Raw genomic sequence first — 23,477 nt, forward strand, 5'->3', positions numbered from 1 at the left:
TGTCATGCTTTGCTGACAGTCTGTTTTGTTCCATTCATGTAGACATGAATTGCCTATTTTTTACACACAAAAATAGGTATTTGTGTATAAAATTGGAGTCTTGTTCACAAGAATGCTGGGCTAAAACACCTGAGGCTTCCCAAGAGCATGAAGCAGACTCCTCATCCTGAAAAAAAACCTCTTTTATTCAGGTTAAAGGGAAATTCTTCTCCACGAAAGTCCCGACAAACAGTCTTCCGTGAAATTTCATAACTACAGACCTTTTAACAGGCTTGGAAAGCTGCCAGGCCGATATCTTCCAAACGCCACGCTGGAGCGACAATTACTTGGCAAGAAGTCAGGAACAGATCGTCACCCTAATGAATTAAACTAATTGTCTCCTGCAAACTCCCTTCCCCTTCGCTCCTCTTTATTCTCTATGGGAGGGGCCGTTCACCGTCCACCTGTGGCTTTACTCCTGAGTCGACCCTTGTTCCTTAGCTGTTCCCTTCTTCTGGCAGCTCTGCGCATGTGCACATCGGGAACAGGCTCCAGCTGTTCTTCTGCCCCACTGATATCCGACTCCGAAAGCAGCTGATAACTGTCGAAGGGCCCTGGCTCCCTCTCTGCCTCCGAGGCAGAGCACTCATCAGAGCCTTCCCCAGACTCCAGGACTGGCCCATGTTCCTCCCCGATCTCCTCACTGTCCGAGTCTGCCACCAGACAGGGCCGCGGTGTGGCTCAGGCTGTAAGAAGCCTGTTATTAAAACACAGCTGCCTGCAATTACTGCAGGTTCTAGTCCCACCAGGTCCAAGGTTGACTCAGCCTTCCATCCTTTATAAGGTAGGTAAAATGAGGACCCAGATTGTTGGGGGGGCAATAAGTTGACTTTGTAAATATACAAATAGAATGAGACTATTGCCTTACACACTGTAAGCCACCCTGAGTCTTCGGAGAAGGGCGGGATATAAATGTAAATAAATAAAAATAAAAATAAACCAGCCCCGCTGGCGGGCCACAACACAGTCATACAACTGAGGAAACTTTCACGTAGGTCTTTATTGCAATACAAATTTCAAACAGACGGAATTCTCTGCCTGAGAATTCTTCACAGAATGGACAGATTAATAATCTTCTCCCTTCAGAAAGGAACCGCTTGCTGGAAGAATTTCTCTTTTTATCTATAAACAGAAACAACGTATTAAAAAAAAGAGCTTGAACTCCATTCATACTTAATTGAATGTTTCGCCCAATTCTGTCAATTTGTGATGGGCTTCTACTTTCCTCCTGCCCCCCTCGCCCCCCACCCCCCCTTGGCTGTCTTGGCCTCAGCCTTTACAACTCTTATAGGAGGATTTGGTTAATTAAATAGTTAAATTTAGCTGCCTGGTCCTGTGGTAACAATTGGTATGATTTAATTCAATAAGGCAGGATCTTCACACGGAGTTATCTTGCAGCTCACGCTGGGATTTTTTTTTTCAACTACTCATTTTTGAAGTATTTGAAATGGATTCACAAAAAGGGTCTCCAATAATACTTTAAAATGGCAGCTCATTTTAATGCAGGCAGAAAACATTACAGATAATAAACCAGAAGAAATATTGTCCGCTAGGCCAGGTGGTCTGTTTAAAGCAATGCTGGGAATCAGGTAACGGATTGAAATGGAATTAAGGCAAACCTCTAATGCAGCATTTCTCAAACTATGTAACTTTTAAGATACGGGGACTTCAATTTCCCCAGGCTGGCTAGAGAATTCCAGGAGTTGGAAGTCCACATGCCTTAAAATTGCAAAGTCTGAGGAACACTGCTCTAATCCAAACAAGAGAGGGGGGAAAAAATTCTAATTCATTCCTGCTCATGTTTGTGCATTAGGTGGCTGCTTTAAGTGGAATTAATGGAAGTTAGTACAAACTTACATACAATTTTTGAGAGCCAATTTGATGCCGTGGTTAAGGCACTGGCTTAGAAATCGGGAGAGGGTCCCGCCTTAGGAATGAAAAACTGAGTGGCCTTGGACCAATCATCAGGAGACTGTGAGTTCTAGTCCCTCCTTAAACGTGAAAGCCAACTGGGTGACTTTGGGCCAATTGCTTTCAGCCCAACCCACCTCACAGGGTTGTCATAAGCGAAAGAGGAGGAGAAAGAAACCCCCATGTTTCCCCAAAAATAAGACCTTGTCTTATATTTTTTTTGAACCCCGAAATAAGCGCTTGGCCTTATTTTCGGGGAGGTCTTATTATTTTGGGGCGCGTGGAGCAAGACGGGGCTCCTCTTGTTGTCTTACCTGATTTCCAGCTCTGTGTTAAAATATTTTCAGGGAGGGTTTATTTTCGGGAGGGAGGCTTATCTTAGTGCATGCGCTCAAAAGCCCGATTGGGCTTATTATCAGGGGATGTTTTATTTTTGGGGAAACAGGATATTATGTATGTTTGCTAACTCAAATTACTTACAAAATAATGAAAAGGTGGGATAAAAATCGGATGAATGGAGACAGATATGAGAGAGAGAGAGAGAGAGAGAGAGAGAGAGAGAGAGAGAGCGCACAATAGCAAGTAGCACTTAGACTTATATACCACTTCATAGTGCTTTACAGCCCTCTCTAAGCGGTTTACAGAGTCAGCCTCTTGCCCCCAACAATCTGGGTCCTCAGTTTATCCATCTCGGAAGGATGGAAGGCTGAGTCAACCTTGAGCTGGTTAGGCTCGAACTCCTGGCAGTCAGCAGAATTAGCCTGCAATACTGCATTCTAACCATTGCGTCACCACAGCAGATAGATGAGAGACAGAGACAGAGACAGAGAGAGACAGAAGGGGGAGAGAGAGAGATATGGATGGAGATAGATAAGATACAATGATATTGTAGATGGATGATAGAGATAGATTGGAGGGGGGGGCTTAGATGATATAGTTACAAAATAAATGGGAGAGAGGGGGAGGGAGGGAGGGAGAGAGAGATGATAGATGGAGATAGATAAGATAGAATGATATTGTAGATGGATGGATAGATAGATTGGAGAGAGAGAGAGGCTTAGATGATAGATAATAGATATAGTTAGAAAATGGAGGAGGGAGGGAGGGAGAGAGATGGATGGAGATAGATAAGATAGAATGATATTGTAGATGGATGGATGGATATAGATTGGAGAAAGGGAGAGCGGCTTAGATGGTAGATAATATAGTTAGAAAATAGATGGAAGAGAGGGAGGGAGGGAGGGAGGGAGGGAGAGAGATCTGATAGATGGAGATAGATAAGATAGAATGATATTGAAGATGGATGGATGGAGATTGGAGAGAGAGAGAGAGATGATAGACAAATAATAGATAGAAAATAGAAGATAGAGAGAGGGGCTTGGAAGATATAGATGCTAGATAGTTAGATAGGAAATAGAAAAGGGGGGGGGCTTAGATGATAGACAGATAGATAATAGATGATAGACCTCAACAATATGGAATACGTGGTACTACATTTAGCTGGTTCCTCAACTGCAGTTCCTGTTATCCAAGCAGTTTGTCTGCAACGGTTTACTTTCGATTCACCTCTGATCTGGATGGCAGCAGCCAGGCTGCTTTTGAAGAGAACTCAGGTTTCACCCGAGAAACCTTCCGCACTGCCTCTCTACACTTTTGGGACCCTCCCCCAGGATCCACCAATAGGAAGCACAGTTTCCCCAATATCTGAATACATCAACATCCATAATAACAGTAATAATAATAATAATATAAAAAAACCCTGGTTAATCAACATCCACCTGACACGTATATTACATGGAATGGAATTGATTTTTTTCTTCATAAAAAAGTTTTATTTTTATACTCATATCAAACAGCTCATCCAATGTACAGTTATATACAATTAGTCGGGCTTGCCCAGTCACCACCCCCCTTTTTAACACTCTTCCCTCTTCTACCTTCTTCTACTTTCCAGACCTTCCTCTCCTTCTCTTATCTACATCCTCTCCTCCCTCCACCCTACACCTTCCTTCTCCCTCTTCTACCCCTCTTCCTTCCTCTTCTCCTCTTTCCTACCTCCTACTCTCTCCTCTTTTCTCCCTCCCCACCGTTCTAAAATGGTAACTGGGCAGACCCGACCCTACATTAATTATATTTATACATCTTCAATAATCCCTGTACATTAACCATCACTCCATCCTCTACCCTCAACCCCCCAATTCCTCTCCCCCTTACCCCCACCCGACTTCCCAGAACAAAATGCAGGGTATCAAAACTAACAATCATAATCCAAAATAATTCCTAAATTATAATCTCTAGTCACTCCACACATAATCACACTCTCAATTCCCCTCTCCTTCAGAAATAAGCACGGAATTGATTTTTAAGCACAGCATCACTCATCTTGCGAGCAAGCAAGCATTCTCACCCAAAGCAAAAGGCTAGCTAAACATTTCCCACCCCCTATTAAAAAAAATATTCCCACGGGCTATATTTTTATTTTATTTTTTGCTTAGCGTATATCTTACGACATCGTTTTTACCTGTTGATTCTGGATGACATTCACTTTCGGATTAGCCGTTAGTGCCTGAGTGTGGAGTTGTTTTTTTTAAAAAAAAACACAAAACAAACACACATACAAATCATGCAGTGAAGCATCAAGCAATGCAGATTAAGGCAGTGAAATCGGGGGGCAAACACACAAGGCAGGCTCAATGTGCGTTAATGGGCCGTGCCCGTTTTAAATTAAATTATAACCTCAAACAAGCTAATGAGACGCGCCAATTAAACGGGCGGATTAAAAAGGCAATCGTTTCCCGTTCTACGCCGCGTTAGATTCCTTCCCCCCCCCACCATTGAACGGTATTATGGCAGGCAAGTATTAAGTATCCGCTTTCGCTTTCTATGAATAGCTCGGTTAAAAAAATTAGCCAGCATCTGAGCTTTGCGGGAAAGAGCAGAAGACACAGGGGCAGCTGTTGCTGCTGCTGACATGGCTATCAATGGGGACTAACAACGACCGTTATAAGAAAATCTTTATTCTATTCTATTCTAATTCTATTTCTATTCTGCATTCTATTCTCATCTATTCTAATTCTATTCCATATATTCTATTCTATTCTATTCTATTCTATTCTATTCTATTCTATTCTATTCTATTCTAATTCTATTCCATATATTCTATTCTAAACTAATTCTATTCCATATATTCTATTCTATTCTATTCTATTCTATTCTAATTCTATTCCATATATTCTATTCTATTCTATTCTAAACTAATTCTATTCCATATATTTTATTCTATTCTATTCCATATATTCTATTCTATTCTAATTCTATTCCATATATTCTATTCTATTCTAATTCTATTCCATATATTCTATTCTATTCTATTCTATTCTATTCTATTCTAAACTAATTCTATTCCATATATTCTATTCTATTCTATTCTAATTCTATTCCATATATTCTATTCTATTCTATTCTATTCTATTCTATTCTATTCTATTCTAAACTAATTCTATTCCATATATTCTATTCTATTCCATATATTCTATTCTATTCTATTCTATTCCATATATTCTATTCTATTCTATTCCATATATTCTATTCTATTCTGCATTCTATTCTATTCTATTCCACATATTCTATTCTATTCTATTCTATTCTATTCTAAACTAATTCTATTCCATATATTCTATTCTATTCTATTCTAAACTAATTCTATTCCATATATTCTATTCTATTCTGCATTCTATTCTATTCTATTCCACATATTCTATTCTATTCTATTCTATTCTAATTCTATTCCATATATTCTATTCTATTCTAAACTAATTCTATTCCATATATTCTATTCTATTTTATTCTATTCCATATATTCTATTCTATTCTATTCTATTCTATTCTATTCTAATCTAATTCTATTCTATTCTAATTCTATTCCATATATTCTATTCTATTCTATTCTATTCTATTTTATTCTATTCTATTCTATTTTGCATTCTATTCTTCTTTGGAGACAGAATTCCACTGAATGCTGAGTTTCAGGAAACGACAGCGAATGAAATTACAGCTTTTATGCCCAGAAAATGGGTTTTATAAAAGGCCATCTTCAGCATCTAATTATGTAAATCCTTGACTTACGATAGTTGAGTCCAAGAACCAAAAAAAAAAAAAGACATGTTACTTCTATGCCGTTTCCTTTACTGTTCCTCGCCTGAGGACCTTATTAGAGATATTTCGCCAAACTAAGGCAAAAACAGCTGCTCCTCAACTTAACAACCACAACTGAGTCCCTGTTGCTAAGCGAGACAATGACTTTTGTCCTGCTTTACGACCTTTCTTGCCATAGTCGCTAAGTGAATCACTGCAGTTTTTAAGTTAGCCACATGATTGTTAAGCGAATCTGGCTTCCCCCCCCCTCCGCCCCCCCGTGGACTTTGCTTGTCAGAAGGATGCCAAAGGGGATCACGTAACCCCGGGACCCTGCAACGGTCATAAGTGTGAGTCAGTTGCCAAGCGACTTAATTTTGATCACGTGACCACGGGCAGGTAGCAACCGTTGTAAGTGTGAAAAACGGTCATAAGTCACTTTTTTCAGGGCTGTTGTTAACTTTGAATGGTCGCTAAACAAACGGTTGTTAAGTCGAGGACTAACTGTACCTGCATCACTAAATTCTGGGAATTGCTAGAAGGGATTTTTCTTAACCTTCCTTCTCCCGATCAAACTATCTAGGATTCCCTGTCTCTTTGTCCTCTGGAGTGCAGCCCCTCCCCCTGGGAATCCAGGCTACATTCCACCACAACAGCAGCACGCATGAGTTCATGACCCTTTTTTTGAGCTTCCTTCCTTAAACAAATCGAATAAATGAGAAGATTTGTAGCTCAGGGATGAAAATGTGGACTCCCTGGCACTCTCTGACACTGGTAGTTTTCTTGCAGACGTTTCATGTCCCAACTAGGTCATGCCATCAGTGCGAGAGTATTGATGATGTTACCTACTTTGGCCATGAAACATTTGCAAGAACACCCACCAAGCTCAGAGAGCATCGAAGGACCTCCACAAAAATAAATAAACGATCAGAACTTCAGGGAAACATCTGACAATACTTACAGAGCTGCAGCACCAGAGATGATCTCAATTAGTTCCTTGGTGATGACAGCTTGGCGAGTGCGATTGAATCGCAGGGTCAGCTTGTCAATCATCTCAGCTTCAAAAGGGGGGAAAAAAAAAACAAGAAGGAAGGGGAGATCGTTATTTTATATGTCATATATTAGTCATGAAAGATGGCTGGGTAATTTTGGGCCAATCACCAGGAGACTGAGTTCTAGTCCCGCCTTAGGCATGAAAGCCGACTGCGTGATTTTGGGCCAATCACCAGGAGACGGTGAGTTCTAGTCCCACCTTAGGCATGAAAGCCAGCTGGGCGACTTTGGGCCAATCACCAGGAGACGGTGAGTTGTAGTCCCGCCTTAGGCATGAAAGTTGGCAAATGAGACTTTGGGTAAGCCTGTCTCTCAGTCCAACCCACCTCACAGGATTGTTGTTGTCGGGGAAACCAAAGGAGGGAGGAGTTATGTATGTTTCCTGCCTTGAGTTACTTGTCAAAGTAATAAAAGGTCGGATTTTAAGAAATCTAATTAAAAAAAGGTCTTTCCTTTAGCTAAACCTCAACAACTTTAAGATGCCTGAACTTCAACTCCCAGAATTCCCCAGCCAGCATGCTGGCTGTAGCTGAGACTGGGAAGCACTAAGCTAAACGTCTCTTTGGAATACTCTAATCCTGAGCTCCAGCAAGCTGGTTATTAGTTGGTCTGTTTTTAATGCTTTATCTCTCCTAATAGTTAAATCTGGTTTTTTTTTTCAACTGTCCGCTTTTAAGATATTTATCATTTTTATGCAAGCCTCCCAGAATCTATCTAGATTCAACCAAGCGAACAAATCTTTTAAGCTTGCCTTAGCTGACCACTGGTATCACTCTCTATATTTAAGAATATAGTGTGGTATAGTGGGTTAGAATGCAGGATTGCAGGCTGTCCATTGCCAGCAGTTCGATCCTGACCGGCTCAAGGTTGACTCAGCCTTCCAACCGTCTGAGATGGGTAAAACAAGGACCCAGATTGTTGGGGGCAAGAGGCTGTGTAAACCACTTAGAAGAGGGCTGTAAAGTGCTATTACTTTTATGGGTATTCCTTTCTGACATTTGCAGGTCTGCAGACCATCTGTTTTATAAGGAATGGAGGCATTCAGACTGTGATGGAGCCACCATCAATTTTTATAGTTCATGGATTTACCAGTGATTATCAGATTTAATCGCTGGAAAAGACCACGACTAAAGACTCTAAAATTTAGTCCAATATTCAGGCTCAAATCCTATCAGCAGTTCATCTATCATTACAGAACCCTGATCGCCAAACCTCTATTTAACTTCCATCAGGTGGGTGGTCAGTTGTCTCAGATGCTAAATAGGTCCCCCACTAACTTCCTGCCTTCCCACCCTATTGGACTCCAACCCCCATCATTCCCTAGCACATGGGCCAGGGACAATGGAAGCTGTAGTATGAGCCATCCATAGGAGGCATCCTATGGCTTGTCTAGTCTCATCTACACTGTTGGACCAATGCTGGACAAAAGAGCACAAGGAAATGAAGCTAGATCTTGGCTCTTTCTGTCTGCTTGTCAGGGAAGCACTGTGAAGTGGTATATAAGTCTAAAATGCTAGAGCTAAGAAAACAGCAGGTATCCAACAGGTGAAGCGAATTTTACTTCTGCATCACTCAGACTGCTTGATTATCTCTCGGCAGTTTCTGCTGTGACTCCGATTTTTTTCACCGGCCTGAGGAAGAGTCTGCAATTCCCCAGATTTCCACTTACAGGCGTTTTTGCTGGCATTATCCATAGCGGTCATCCGAGCGCTCTGCTCACTCGTAGTAGACTCCTTCATGGAGTAGAAGATGATGTTAGCCAATATGAATTCCTGGTAGTTCCTCAGGACATCCGCGTCGATGTCATCGTAGATGCTGATGCTTTCTGCACAAACACCAATCGGTACAGCTTGTTCCTTGCGGCATTGAAAGTATATTATGGGCAGAGGGATAGGGCATAGTGTGCGGTGGCCTAGAGGGGGAGCTCTCGCCTCACAATCAGGAGGCTGCGAGTTCGATCCTAGGTAGAGGCAGGTATTTCTCTCTCTGGGTTCACTGAGACGATATCTGCTGAACAAAACTCTGCATTGGGGACAGGAAGGGCATCGGGCCAGTAAACATTTAACTCTATACAGTTGCCCAGACTCCACCCTGCAAGGGATTATGGGGTCATTAAAAGATGAGGAGGAGGAGGATGGGGGATAGTGTGCCCATACATCTTGCATGCATTGAAATCCCAATCGGATTACCAGGCAATTCAAGACACAGGGAAGTGATTTCTGCATTCACTGAACATCTAAGAGAGCTCTTCCTATATTTGACGGGTTGCCCCAAAGAAGAGGGGATCTCCAAAGCATCCGAAGGCAGGACAAGAAGCAACGGATGGAAACAAATCAAGGAGAAAAACAACCTGGAATTATTCCAACGAATAATTCCAGCACTGCTCGTAATCAAGTTTGTGAATTATTTCGCAATAATCCATTCGTAAAATAATATTTCTTTTCAGTTTATTTGGCTTGCCCAATTCTCTTGAATAGTACAGAGTCTCCTGCTTGAATAGAGGGTTGGACTAGAACAAGGGTCTCCAACCTTGGCAACTTTAAGACTTGTGGACTTCAACTCCCAGAGTTCCTCAGCCGAAGTCCACAAATCTTAAAATTGCCAAGGTTGGAGCCCCCTGGACTAGAAGACCTCCAAATTCCCTTCCCACCCTGTTATTCTGTTATAGATTAGGGCAGGGGTCTCCAACCTTGGCAGCTTTAAGCCTGACGGACTTCAACTCCCAGAATTCCCCAGGCCAGCTTTGCTTCAGACAACTTTAAACCTGGAGCTGGCTGGGGAATTCTGGGAGTTGAAGTCCTCCAGGCTTAAAGCTGCCAAGGTTGGAGACCCTTGGATTAGGGGGTTACCCAGCGCTTCATCTTTTAATTCTAACTTCCTTTTTTTCTTTTTTCAAAAGCCGATCCCTCACTAAAGAACATACAAGTTTGACTTAGGACTGTCATGGAGCCGGTCCACTATAGTAGCAAGTTGTGACAGTCATAAAGTGGGTCACCACATGGTGATCCCTCATGGTCACAATCGTCCCCGATTTGCTTAACAACCCATGGGAAAAAGGTCACGACACTGGGTGCAAGCAGGTGCCGCCTCACTTTAACCATTAATTTCCCTGTCCCAGTTGCGTTTGTAAGTTGAGGCCTATCTGAAATGGGTGACAGATTTTCACCCGTACTAAAGCTGTAGCAGGGAAGTGTTGGTGTGAGGAAAAACGCTATTTTTATGCCAGCTCGTACAATAACTTTAGATTGTTTCATTTGTGGGATGAGGAAAAGATAATACTGTTGTTGTGGTCCATCAGCAGCCTACGCAGCTGGCAACGGAGTCGGATAGTGATGAGGCCGAGGTGAGGCCAGGGCCAACGGGAAGTGAGTTGTGGACTCGAGCCTCCAGAGCCTCCAGAGCCTGATAGTAGTGAGGCAGAGGAACAGGAGAAGCCTGTTCCTAACCTACGCATGAGAAGAGCTGCCAGAAGGCAAGAGCAGCTCAAGCAGAGAGGACAACTCGGGAGTAAGGCCAAGAGATGATTGCCCCCTCCCATAAGGCTTAAAACAGACCAGCAACGGCATTTCAGCTTTGCCGGAAAACAACATTGTAGCTGCGTCTTCTGCTCCATCTTCTGCTTTGTGTACGTCTTTGTTTTTGTGGCTTCTGGACATTTGCCAGGAAGGGCCTTTGGCAGTTTGCCTAATTGGATTAAAGTTTGTGAGATAACTGAGGAATTTGTGTTGGAAGGCAATTTGTTTTACTTTGAGTTGAACGACGCTGGGAATGAAGTCATTCCCAGCTGTTTGAATAAAGTTTATTTTTCCACGGACTGAGTTTGTTGCTACCTACTTTGGCCTGGGCCACAACAACTGTGCAGTGAAAGGGAGAAGGTGAGGATCGTCACATCTGCTCCGTACTTTAGTTTACAGTCTTTTTGTGAAGGCTTTACTCTGAAAGTGTAAAAGAGGGACGGAGGAAGGGAAGGGAAGGGAGAGCTGGAGATGGCGACTCACTGGCCATTTTCAACTCCTGGACTTACCAGCCCCAGAAACCGTCTCAAGGGAATAGATTGGCTTCTCGTCCGTCTTGTAGGATATGACCGACCTAAAATGGGAGGAAAGAAAAGAAAATTATTTTGAACCATACCGCTTCATCTGTTTCAGGTTCAGGTAGAATATGCATATGTTACATAAAAAGGAATGTGCCAATGTTCCACTATACATTTTAAGGCCATCTTTTCAAGCCGAGACCCGTTTCTGAAAAAATAAAAATATAAAAACCTGTTGATTATTAGCAAGAACTAGAAAAAAGGTTCTTGCAGGAAATGATTTCCTTCAGCCAGTTGTTTCTTTTGTTTGAATTCCGTAGAACTGTTTACTCTGAAGGGGTCCTTGGTGCTCTCTGAGCTGGGTTGTTTTCTTGCAGATGCTTCATGGCTCAAGCTAGGTAACTGATGACGTTACCTAGTTTGGTAATGAAATGTCTACAACAACAACAACAATAATACAGCTCAGAGAGCACCAAGGACCCTACAGGTCAACCTTGAGCTACTACTATTTAAATATTCTCTATTGGAGAATACCAATTTTTTTTGTAACAGTTTATTTATACATTTTCTCTTTACATACATAGGTGCTTTGTGAACAGCGTATTGTCTGGATCAATTTGCTTAACATAATAATACTTTTCCAGTGTCCTAATTTCTACCTCTGTTGTCCAACCATTTGTAGAACAAATCCCATGCAAATATGCAAATATTCTGTGTCTTTTCTTTTCTTTTTAATGTCAATCTGTCCATTTCTGCACAGTCTAATATTTTTTTAAAAAAATTATGTCTTCTTCTGTAGATGTTTCCTCATTTTTCCAGTGCTGTGCAAATACAATTCTTGCTGGAGTCAAAAGATGCAATATTAAATATATATATTTCCTCAATCATAGTTTTCTGGTACTGTACCTAACAAAAAGTATTGTCAGCCAAAGACTATTACAGGTTGGTGGAAGAGCTCTCCCTAGGCCGGAGAGTTGAAAAGGACACTGGGGGCACAGTTGGTGATAATAAAGGGGCTCATATCGGTTCTCTGGCTGTGTTGCCTTTGTGTCAAGTCCCCCCCCCGCTCCCCGCGTCACCACATTCCCACAGATTTCAGAAAGACAGGTTAATTCTTGCCTGAACCGATTGTAGATGACGGAGCCTTCATCAAACTCGTATCCAGAATTCAGCAGCTCCAGAGCAATGATCGAGGCGTCTCCAAATGTGGGAGGCTTCCTTCCAATTTCTTTAAAGTTCAAGAGGAAGTTCTTTCCGTGCGTCCTAAAATTAAGGGCAACGCGGTTACACTACATGTTCCAAGCCGCATCGCATCTAAATCCAAGTTCTAAGAAACATCCAGAAATGACAGCTGATCTCTAAGGCAACAATCAGGCTCAGGAGACAGGCGGTCCTCGACGTAAGACTCTAATGGAGCCTGCTCCTTATGGTCAAAGGTGACAACAGGCTAGTTGTGTAGCCAACCGAATTCTATGACCTTTTGGATGACAGTTGTTAAAAGCGAATCGCCACACTTAAGCAAATCTGAGGTGGTTGCGTGTACAAAGAGTCATTAAATGGTTCTGCATTGCACCAGCTTTCAGCAAAACTGTCACAAAACATAGTCACACTGCTACGGCTGTTAAGCGTGAAACATGGTCATAAGTCACTTTTTTCAGTGCCATTGTAACCTCAAATAGTTATTGAACAAATAACAGCAATAGCACTTGGCTTCAGTGCTTTACAGCCCTCTCTACGCAGTTTAGAGAGACGGCATATTGCCCCCAACAATCTGGGATCTATCTATCCTATCTCATCTACCTATCTACTACCTACCTATCCTATCTCATTTCATCTATCTATCCTATCTCATCTATCCATCCATCCAATCTCATCTATCCATCCATCCATCCATCCATCCATCCATCCATCCATCCATCCATCCATCTATCTATCTATCTATCTATCTCTCATCTATCCTATCTCATTTCATCTATCTATCCTATCTCATCTATCTATCTATCTATCCATCCATCCAATCTCATCTATCCATTCTATCTGTCTGTCTGTCTATCTATCTATCTAACTCTAATCTCATCTATCTATCCTATCTCATTTCATCTATCCTATCTCATCTATCCATCCATCCATCTTATCTCATTTCATCTATCTATCCTATCTTATCTATCTATCCATCCATCCAATCTCATATATCTATCCTCTTATCTATTTATCTATCTATCCATCCCTCTATCCTATCTCATCTATCCATCTATCTATCTATCTATCTATCTATCTATCTATCTATCCATCCATCCATCCATCCAATCTCATCTATCCATTCTGTCTGTCTGTCTGTCTATCTATCTAACTAACTCTCTAATCTCATCTATCTATCCATCTATCCATCCAATCTCATCTATCCATTCTGTCTGTCTATCTATCTAACTCTCTAATCTCATCCATCTATCCTATCTCATTTCATCTATCTATCCTATCTCATCTATCTATCTATCCAATCTCATCTATCTATCCTCTTATCTATTTATCTATCTATCCACCCCTCTATCCTATCTCATCTATCTATCTAATCTCATCTATCTGTCCTCTCATCCATCCATCCATCTTATCTCATCTATCCTATCTCATCCACCTACCTATCCTCTCATCCATCCATCTCTCAATCATCTGCCCTGCCTGCCTACGCTATGCTACCTATCTATCATCGCAATAGCACTTAAGGCTTATATGCCACTTCGCAGTACTTTTACAGCCCTCTCTAAGTGGTTTACCGAGGTAGCATGTTGCTCCCAACTATCTGGGTCCTCCTTTTACCGAACCTCGGAAGGATGGAAGGCCGAGGCAACTTTGAGCCAGCGAGAATTGAACTCCTGGCAATGGGTAGAATTAGCCTGCAATACTGCAATCCTAACCTCGGTGCCACCAGAACTGAGGAACCTGTAGTTCAAATGGGCGAGGCCCGGAGGAATCGGTTACCTCTGAAGGATGCCTCTCAGCTTGTCGCCAACTCCAACCACCATGACTTCTTTCCCTGAACCCGTGAGGTTGGAGAACTGGTGCTTGATCTCTTTAGCCACGGAGCTGTGAATGGCTCCACACAGGCCACGATCAGAAGACACGCCAACGAGGAGGTGCTTTTTCTTGTCCTCGGGAGGTTTGATGTCTACTTTCTCGTAGAGCGCTGCAAAAAGAAAGGAAAGGAGGGGTCGTTAAAAATTATCGCAACTATCGAAAGGCCCAGATATCAAAACCCTGAAAGTTTCCTGGATGACTTTGAGCCAGTCACCGGAAGACTGTGAGTTCTAGTCCTGCCTGCACCAGGAAAGCCAGATGAGTGACTTTGGGCCAATCACCAGGAGACAGTGAGTTCTAGTCCCGCCTTCACCAGGAAAGCCAGATGAGTGACTTTGGGCCGATCACCGGGAGACAGTGAGTTCTGTCTTCAGTGAGAACTGCAGAAAAAACAATGGCTACCAACCTGCCTTCCACTGAGGACCTGTATACTCTACGAATCAAGAAGAGGGCCATGAAAATATTTACAGACCCCTCACATCCTGGACATAAACTGTTTCAACTCCTACCCTCAAAACGACGCTACAGAGCACTGCACACCGGAACAACTAGACACAAGAACAGTTTTTTCCCGAAGGCCATCACTCTGCTAAACAAATAATTCCCTCAACACTGTCAGACTATTTACTGAATCTGCACTACTATTAATCTTCTCATAGTTCCCATCACCAATCTCTTTCCACTTATGATTGTATGACTGTAACTTTGTTGCTGGCAATCCTTATGATTTATATTGATATATTGACCATCAATTGTGTTGTAAATGTTGTACCTTGATGAAGGTATCTTTTCTTTTATTTACACTGAGAGCATATGCACCAAGACAAATTCCTTGTGTGTCCAATCACATCACACTTGGCCAATAAAAATTCTATTCTATTCTATTCTAGTCCCGCCTTCACCAGGAAAGCCAGATGAGTGACTTTGGGCCAATCACCGGGAGACTGCGAGTTCTAGTTCTGCCTTCACCAGGAAAGCCAGGTGAGTGACTGATTTTCCTGGTACAGATGAGAAATATATAACTGTCTCCTCTGGATTATGGATAGTCCTTGACTTACAACAATTTGTTTAGTGACTAGAAAGTTACTGAAGTTCAAATCACCGAAAAAGGTGACTCAGGACCATTTTTCACACTTATGGCCATTGCAGTATCCCCGGGGGGACTTGATCAAAAGTCAAGCACTTGGCAACTGGGTCGTATTTATGACGGTCGCAGTGTTCCGGGCTCACGTGGTCCCCTTTTGTGACTGTCTGAAAGGCAAAGTTATTGAGAAAGCCAGGTTGACTTAATAACTTGTGTGGTTAACAACTACCGTGATTCACTTAACGACGGCGGCAAGGAAAATGGTAAAACGGGATAAAATTCACTTAACAACCGTCTTTTGGGCTCAGGCGTGGTCGTAAGTCGAGGACTACTTGTTACAAGGTTGTTGGAAGCAGCTCATTCCAAAGTTCTAACTGGCTGGATGAAATAACAGGGTAGAAAATAGAAAAAAAAAAACCTGGAACTATTTCTATTGGGCATTCTGGAAGGGAAAATGGAAATATATATATATATCGTATTACACATATTGACGGCATGTAGAATTGTGATAGCACAGAATTGGAAACATCCGGATATCCCATGGGATCAAATTATAATAAAAATATATATATGAATGTGCAGAAATGGATAGATTATCGATGGAAATGAAGATACTTGAGTACTATCAAATATGAAATAGATCAGGGGCCTCCAACCTTGACAACTTTAAGACTTGTGGACTTCAACTCCCAGAATTCCTCAGCCAGCTTTGCTGGCTGAGGTATTCTGGGAGTTGAGGTCCACAAGTCTTAAAGCTGCCAAGGTTGGAGACCCCTGGAATAGATGGGATTCATGGCTGGAGAGTAAGCATAAAACCTAAGGGAGACTTTTGTCATAAGAGTGAATTCTGAACAGAGGTTAAGATAATTTAAATAAGAAACCCCCTGAGTCCTTCGGGAGAAGGGCGGTATAAAAATTAAATAAATAAATAAATAAATAAAATAAATAAGAATAAGATAAGAGATACTTAGAAGTAGAATCCGTACATAGAGGTTAAATAGAATAAGAAATACCGATGTAGGAAAAGCTGTTATGAGTAATGTAATTTTGATGCATTCGTCTTTGTTTGTTTTATATATATAACTGACACCCACTATGAAGATGTAGCACGACCACGAACACGAAGCCAAACAACAGCAATGCAGCTCACCAGCTCAAATCCCCCTGCAACACAGACTAATCTGAGCACAACCAAGCCCCCACCCAAACAGGACACACTCCCATCCAATCAGAGCGCAAAAAACCCCCATCCAATCAGAGCACAGCCAAGCTCCCACCCAATCAGTTCAAACCCCCACTAGCAGTTAAAAGGAAGAAACAGCTGCGATCATTCGCGTGTGTGTGTGTGTGTGTGTGTGTGTGTGTGTGTGTGTGTGTGTGTGTGTATATATATTTTTATTTTAACTTTTGGAAATTTAATAAATATAATTTTTTTTAAAAAAAGTTCTAGGTCGGAAAAAGTGGCAGGAAATCATTTCACTCTTTAAAAAAAAAGGAGTAAAAATGCTGTCAGCTACATACAAAGGAGAAAGGGCCCTTACCCAAGGCCCCCACGCCGTAAACTCTGGCGGGCTTTAATTCCCTCTCCGCCCTGGCGTATTTGGCGGCGGCAACCATTTTCATGGATTTAGTGATTTTCTGGATGTTCTTGATAGACTTCAAGCGCCGGGTAACTGTACGGATTAGAAGGGAGACGAACTGAGGTAGGGTATTAAGCAGACAAAAAAGAATGGCAGAATGAAACAAACAGCAGAATCAACATAAAGGACTACTGTGTTTCCCCCCCCACCCAAAATAAGACCCTATAATACATATCATTTTTTGCCACCAAAAAGGCACCGGGTCTTATTTTGGGGGGCGTAGGCGGGGGAAATGTCCCACACTGACTCACCTCCGTTGCACACGTCGCCCCCGGCCTCTTTTCCACTATCGGAGGCCTTCAGGAATGTCTTCGTCTGGCAAGTCCAGCAAAGCGTTCCTGAAGGCCTCTGCAGCCAATAACAGAGCTCTGGATCGGCTGCAGGGGCTTTCAGGAAAACCTTGTGTTGTGTCTATGCCCCCCCGAGCCGGGCCCCCTGCCAGAAAGTGACTTGGAAAGTGAGGGGGAAGGGCCGTCAGGACTTACCTTGGGAGCACCGGCTTCCCTGGCTCAGCTCCAGGAGCCAGAGGCAGGCCAGTGGAAGAGATAACGAGACCTCCGTCCCCTGACTCCCCCACCCCCCGGCCATGCCTCCAGACCCAGCTGATGGCAATCAGGCCTGGCTGGACCCTAGGTTTCATAGGCAGGAGAGGAGGGAACAACAGAAGCAGGGGTGGGGCAGGCCTAGGAAGTGCTGAGTCATGGAGCCACACCCCACAGGATATAAAGGCAGCAAGAGCTGCTGTGCCTCTTCGTAGTAGGCAAATTAACTGCTTAACTAAGAGCTGAAGTACTGTTGGTTCCTGGGTGACTCATCGGCGTCGAGGGAGATAACAGAGACACTTGGCAGATGCTCGCTAGTTTGCTGCCAGAGCTGACAGTGCCGGCTAATTAAGCCATCGCTCGGACGGAGGCGAGGTGGGATAGAACACTTGCTGGCTGCAGCAGAAGAAATGGGCCGAGGTGTGTCAGGCCTGGCTGCAACTATCCAAAGTTAAGCAGTAGGGCATCTCCACCCCGCCCCCCATCCCCATCCCCTTGCTTAATTTTTACCCATGCACCCTGGAATGGGTAGGTGTTGTGGTTCACTAGCAGCCTGCAGAGCTGGCAGCAGAGTCGGACAGTGAGGAGGCTGGGGAGAAATATGGGCCAGTCCTGGAGTCTGGGGAAGGCTCGGATGAAGGCTCTGCGTCGGAGGCGTAGATGGGGCCAGGGCCATTTGGGAGTGATGTGCTGCCTCCGGAACCTCCAGAGTCCGATGTCAGCGAGGCAGAGGAACAGGGGGAGCCTGTTCCCAGAGCGCGCATGCGCAGAGCTATCAGAAGGCAAGAACAGTTAAGACAAAAAGGGTGACTCGGGAGTAAGGCTTGGAGTTGATTGGCCTCTCCCATAAAGGAGGAGCAAAGGCACGTGAGCCTTTGCAGGAAGCAACTTGGTTCGTTCTGGTCGGTTTAAATTCTGAAGCTCTGTTTTGACTCTGGGCTCCGTATGGCCTTGCAAAGCTAACTGCCAATTACGTCTTTGGCAGCGTGTCAAGGGAGATAAATGTGGGTGCTTATCAGCCTTATCCCGAAGGACTGTGGCAGGCTTCTGTCTCCTTACAAACTATTTGTGACCCATTACGGGCTGTGAAATAAACAGAATTCACAGCCGTTGAAATAAAAAGAGGGTTTTGGGGACTCGTTGCTTATTTTTGGGGGAGGTACAGCTTATATTGGGCGCCCGTGTAAAAACCAAGCTCGGACTTACTTTCTGAGTAGGCCATATTTTCGGGGAAATCCGGTAGATTCTTACATGGAACTTTAAAAAGAAAATGCAATTGTGAGAATTTCAGAGAAAGAAATATAACATTGAGCACTTACTGTCTTTCAGAGTCGCCATGCTCCTAACTTGGTTCCTGAAAAAAAAACCAGAAACACATATTTGCATATTTCATACACCGGATGGTGCCTCCTTGGTTAACAAAAATATAAAACAGCTGCAATGATTGTTCATTTTCCCTTTAAGACTTGGTCCCTTTAAGACTTGTGGACTTCAACTCCCAGAGCTCCTCAGCCAGCTTTGCTGTCTGGGGAATTCTGGGACTTAAAGTCCTCCAGGCTTAAAGTTGCCAAAGTTGGAGACCCCTGTTCTAAAGAATGTTTTACTTGGGATATATAATTCCTGAACAGAACTCAGGCTCCCTTCTCCATAGGGGCCTCTGGTGGCTCAACGGACTGTCTATTATTAACACAGCTGCTTGCAATTAGTGCAAGTTCAAGTCCCACCAGGCCCAAGGTTGACTCAGCCTTCCATCCTTTATAAGGTAGGTAAAATGAGGACCCAGATTGTTGGGGGCAATAAGTTAACTTTGTATATAAATATACAAATAGGATGAAGACTTGTCTTCATTAGGGCAGGGGTCTCCAAGGCTTAACACAGTGTAAGCCGCCCTGAGTCTTCGGAGAAGGGCGGCATATAAATTCAAATTAAAAAAAACGCATCAAAATTCAAAAGACAGATCCGACATCCAAGCTATTAAAATTAAAAAAGGAAAACACGTTTGTGGCGATCCTTCCCTAACTATTCCATCAGAACAGCTCAACTTGTGTGCTTTTTTTCTCATTCTGCAGCCTTTCTTGGCCTGGAATGTTTTTTCTGCCCTGGGTCCCTGTTGTGTCTTGCCCGCTCTCACCGCAGCCGGGGTGTTCTTATCTGCTTCCGAATGCTGAAGAATGTCCTAGTATGCCTCCCGGCCCCAGCCCTGGCTCCATGCCCAGGCAAACGGAGCAACTAGACCCCTCCCCCTCCCCCACAGCATGTGAGCCTGAGGAAGGTTTATTACCAACAGCTGCCGACTGGAGTGACCTCGCTCAGAAGAATTGATAGGCGGGCCTGCCCTGGGTCCCTGTTGTGTCTTGCCCGCTCTCACCGCAGCCGGGGTGTTCTTATCTGCTTCCGAATGCTGAAGAATGTCCTAGTATGCCTCCCGGCCCCAGCCCTGGCTCCATGCCCAGGCAAACGGAGCAACTAGACCCCTCCCCCTCCCCCACAGCATGTGAGCCTGAGGAAGGTTTATTACCAACAGCTGCCGAGTGGAGTGACCTCGCTCAGAAGAATTGATAGGCGGCGGCGTCAGAAGGAAGGAGGGCAGGCCTGGATAAGTGCTGAGTCATGGAGCTACACCCCATGGCCTATATAAAGGACCTGCTTTCTGGCATTCTCTGAATCAGGCAAAGTCTAAACATATCTTGCTGAAGTCACTCTCTGGTCTCCTGCCTGCCCTGAGGACTTTGCTAGGACTTTGGCAGAGCTGCAGAGGCACGCCTGATTCAGATTTCCCTGACCCGGCTGTCAGCGGAGGAGTGGGACACGACAGGTCCCTTCACCATAGAGCACAGGCTCAGGCTGATGGGGATGAGGCTGTGCCGTCTGCCTCTCCAACCGAAGCGCACATGGGTCCTGTAGTCTGCCATTTTTTTTTTTCTGGAAACCCGTTCGTAGTCCCCCGGGCACCATTCGAAGGGCGTTCATCCCAAAGGGCATTGCTAAAAAAAAAAAAGTCTATGGAATTTTTCAGTCCTAGTTTGTTTTGTTTTTCTTCCTCCCACCCCCATCATCGCAGCCAGAGCTGAAGAAGCTTCCCTGATGAGAAGTGAAACGTTTTCAAAAGAAAAAAACAAGGAAGTCCGGTTGCCGCCTGAAAAAAACGATGATTGAAAATCCACCCCATTAGGGCAGGGGTCTCCAAGGCTTAACACAGTGTAAGCCACCCTGAGTCTTCGGAGAAGGGCGGCATATAAATTCAAATAAAAAAAAAACCGCATCAAAATTCAAAAGACAGATCCGACATCCAAGCTATTAAAATTAAAAAAGGAAAACACGTTTGTGGCGATCCTTCCCTAACTATTCCATCAGAACAGTTCAACTTGTGTGCTTTTTTTCTCATTCTGCAGCCTTTCTTGGCCTGGAATGTTTTTTCTGCCCTGGGTCCCTGTTGTGTCTTGCCCGCTCTCACCGCAGCCGGGGTGTTCTTATCTGCTTCCGAATGCTGAAGAATGTCCTAGTATGCCTCCCGGCCCCAGCCCTGGCTCCATGCCCAGGCAAACGGAGCAACTAGACCCCTCCCCCTCCCCCACAGCATGTGAGCCTGAGGAAGGTTTATTACCAACAGCTGCCGACTGGAGTGACCCTCGCTTCAGAAGAATTGATAGGCGGCGGCGTCAGAAGGAAGGGAGGGGCAGGCCTGGATAAGTGCTGAGTCATGGAGCTACACCCCATGGCCTATATAAAGGACCTGCTTTCTGGCATTCTCTGAATCAGGCAAAGTCTAAACATATCTTGCTGAAGTCACTCTCTGGTCTCCTGCCTGCCCTGAGGACTTTGCTAGGACTTTGGCAGAGCTGCAGAGGCACGCCTGATTCAGATTTCCCTGACCCGGCTGTCAGCGGAGGAGTGGGACACGACAGGTCCCTTCACCATTGAGCACAAGCTCAGGCTGAATGGGATGAGGCTGTGCTGTCTGCCTCTCCAACCGAAGCGCACATGGGTCCTGTAGTCTGCCATTTTTTTTTCTGGAAACCCGTCCGTAGTCCCCCAGGCACCATTCGAAGGGCGTTCATCCCAAAGGGCATTGCTCAAAAAAAAAAAAGTCTATGGAATTTTTCAGTCCTAGGTTGTTTTTTTCTTCCTCCCACCCCCATCATCGCAGCCAGAGCTGAAGAAGCTTCCCAGATGAGAAGCGAAACGTTTTCAAAAGAAAAAAAACAAGGAAGTCCGGTTGCCGCCTGAAAAAAACACACCTATGGGACGACCACGAGCTGGATGATTGAAAATCCACCCCATCAGGGCAGGGGTCTCCAACCTTGTGCAAATACGGTACTACAAGCACCCATCTGGCTGACCCTCTTAACTGGGGCTTATTTTGGGGGTAGGGTTTATGTTACGAGCATCCCGAAGAGTCATGCTAGGGCTTATTTTTCCGGTTGGGTCTTATTTTAGGGGAAATACGGTACTACAAGCACCCATCTGGCTGACCCTCTTAACTGGGGCTTATTTTTGGGGTAGGGTTTATGTTATGAACATCCCGAAAAGTCACGTTAGGGCTTATTTTTCTGGTTGGGTCTTATTTTCGGGGGAAACAGGGTACATACCGAGTGAGGTCCACAGAAAGTAGGTTAGAATTAAATCAAAGAATTAAAATATAGTTATATATATTTCTAATGTAAACATATTTCTATTATAATTTCTAATATAAAATATTAGAGTGTAAGTTAGAATTAAAACAGTGAAAACCAACGACAACTGGATCAGATTAAGATCAGATTCCTACTGAATGCAAAATAATAATTTATTTATTTATTTTTATTTTATTCGCATTTATATCCCGCCCTTCTCCGAAGACTCAGGGCGGCTTACACTGTGTTAAGCAATAGTCTTCATCCATTTGTATATTATATACAAAGTCAACTTTTATTGCCCCCAACAATCTGGGTCCTCATTTTCCCTACCTTATAAAGGATGGAAGGCTGAGTCAACCTTGGGCCTGGTGGGACTTGAATTTGCAGTAATTGCAGGCAGCTGTGTTAATAACAGACTGCATTAGCAGTCTGAGCCACAAGAGGCCCTTCATCATCATCATCATCATCATCATCATCCACTCCCACCCAACCCAATTAACTTTTATAACTGAGCCTCTTATGGTGGGAGGGAGCGGAGGGTCATGGATTCATGGACTCCAGCACCCATCAGCCACTGCCCACCAAGGGCATAGGCCAGGGATGATGGGCTATCAGCCACGTGGAAAGAAATCCCAGGGAAACTCGAGGCGGCTGTCAGTCCCTGGCCAGCTGGCTTCTCCCCCTCCCCACCTTCCAATAAGACCTTAGGGAGGCGAGAGTGCCTCTGAGCATGTGCAGAAAGCCTGCCGCTCTTCCACTCCCCCTCCCGCTCCTCCTTCCCCCGAAGTACCTCCGAGGCTGGGCCCGGGCACCGGCAAGAAGAGCAGCAGCAGCAGCAGCGCCGCCGATCCGGCTCTTTCCCGCAGCTTCGTCCGATCGCCCGCCGGTTCGCAGCGGCTTGCTGAAGGTCAGGGCGCTCGCACTGCGCATGCGTCGCGCGTCCTCGCCCTGAACCGGGTTCAGGAAGCGAAAAAGGAAGAGCTGTGACGGCTTCCGGGTGGGCCGACTCGTGTTCCTCTCTATGGTTTCTCGGAGACTGAGCTGGCCGGCTAGAGCGGGCAGCACCTGAGCGGTCCTCCAAAGGGAATTAAGGTCACAAAGCTCACGTGCTAGAGCGACCCCTAACTATAGTTGACTCCTAGGCCCGGAATCTCCAACCTTGGTCCCTTTAAGACTTGTGGACTTCAACTCCCAGAGTTCCTCAGCCAGCTGAGGAACTCTGGGAGTTGAAGTCCACAAGTCTTAAAGGGACCAAGGTTGGAGACCCCTGGCCTAGACAGAATAAAAATAGATACTTTAAGCGGCTCCTAACTTGGTTGATGCATAGATATAGTAAAAATAGATACTTTAAAT

General features: G+C 44.3%; 1 protein-coding gene across 3 annotated transcripts; it reads right to left on the bottom strand.

The window, feature by feature from the left end:
• Positions 1 to 1,020: 1,020 nt before the first annotated feature.
• ATP5F1C (ATP synthase F1 subunit gamma) lies at positions 1,021 to 23,091 on the bottom strand. Of its 3 annotated transcripts, XM_058191144.1 has the most exons (10): positions 22,915 to 23,091; positions 18,828 to 18,862; positions 16,868 to 16,999; positions 14,147 to 14,351; positions 12,290 to 12,433; positions 11,162 to 11,226; positions 8,807 to 8,962; positions 7,046 to 7,142; positions 4,472 to 4,516; positions 1,021 to 1,161 (listed from the first exon to the last, which is right to left on the bottom strand). In XM_058191144.1, exons 1-9 carry the CDS (start codon positions 23,052 to 23,054, stop codon positions 4,510 to 4,512), a joined length of 981 nt encoding a protein of 326 aa, XP_058047127.1. In that variant the 5' UTR covers positions 23,055 to 23,091; the 3' UTR covers positions 1,021 to 1,161; positions 4,472 to 4,509. The 3 variants fall into 3 exon arrangements, with proteins under 3 accessions (XP_058047127.1, XP_058047128.1, XP_058047129.1); XM_058191145.1 differs by lacking the exon at positions 4,472 to 4,516; XM_058191146.1 differs by lacking the exons at positions 1,021 to 1,161; positions 4,472 to 4,516 and having other exon boundaries at positions 7,042 to 7,142.
• Positions 23,092 to 23,477: the final 386 nt, after the last annotated feature.

The sequence above is a fragment of the Ahaetulla prasina genome, chromosome 7, assembly GCF_028640845.1.
Source record: "Ahaetulla prasina isolate Xishuangbanna chromosome 7, ASM2864084v1, whole genome shotgun sequence".
Lineage (NCBI taxonomy): Eukaryota > Metazoa > Chordata > Lepidosauria > Squamata > Colubridae > Ahaetulla > Ahaetulla prasina.

What these genes read in the sequence shown, in the direction of transcription:
- ATP5F1C (XM_058191144.1), bottom strand. Translation starts at nt 23,054, where the DNA reads ATGCGCAGTGCGAGCGCCCTGACCTTCAGCAAGCCGCTGCGAACCGGC. An exon ending in CATGGCGACTCTGAAAGACA is followed by an intron (nt 17,000 to 18,827) that starts GTAAGTGCTCAA and finishes TAATCCGTACAG; the next exon opens with TTACCCGGCGCTTGAAGTCT. An exon ending in TGAGACGGTTTCTGGGGCTG is followed by an intron (nt 8,963 to 11,161) that starts GTAAGTCCAGGA and finishes GTGTTTGTGCAG; the next exon opens with AAAGCATCAGCATCTACGAT.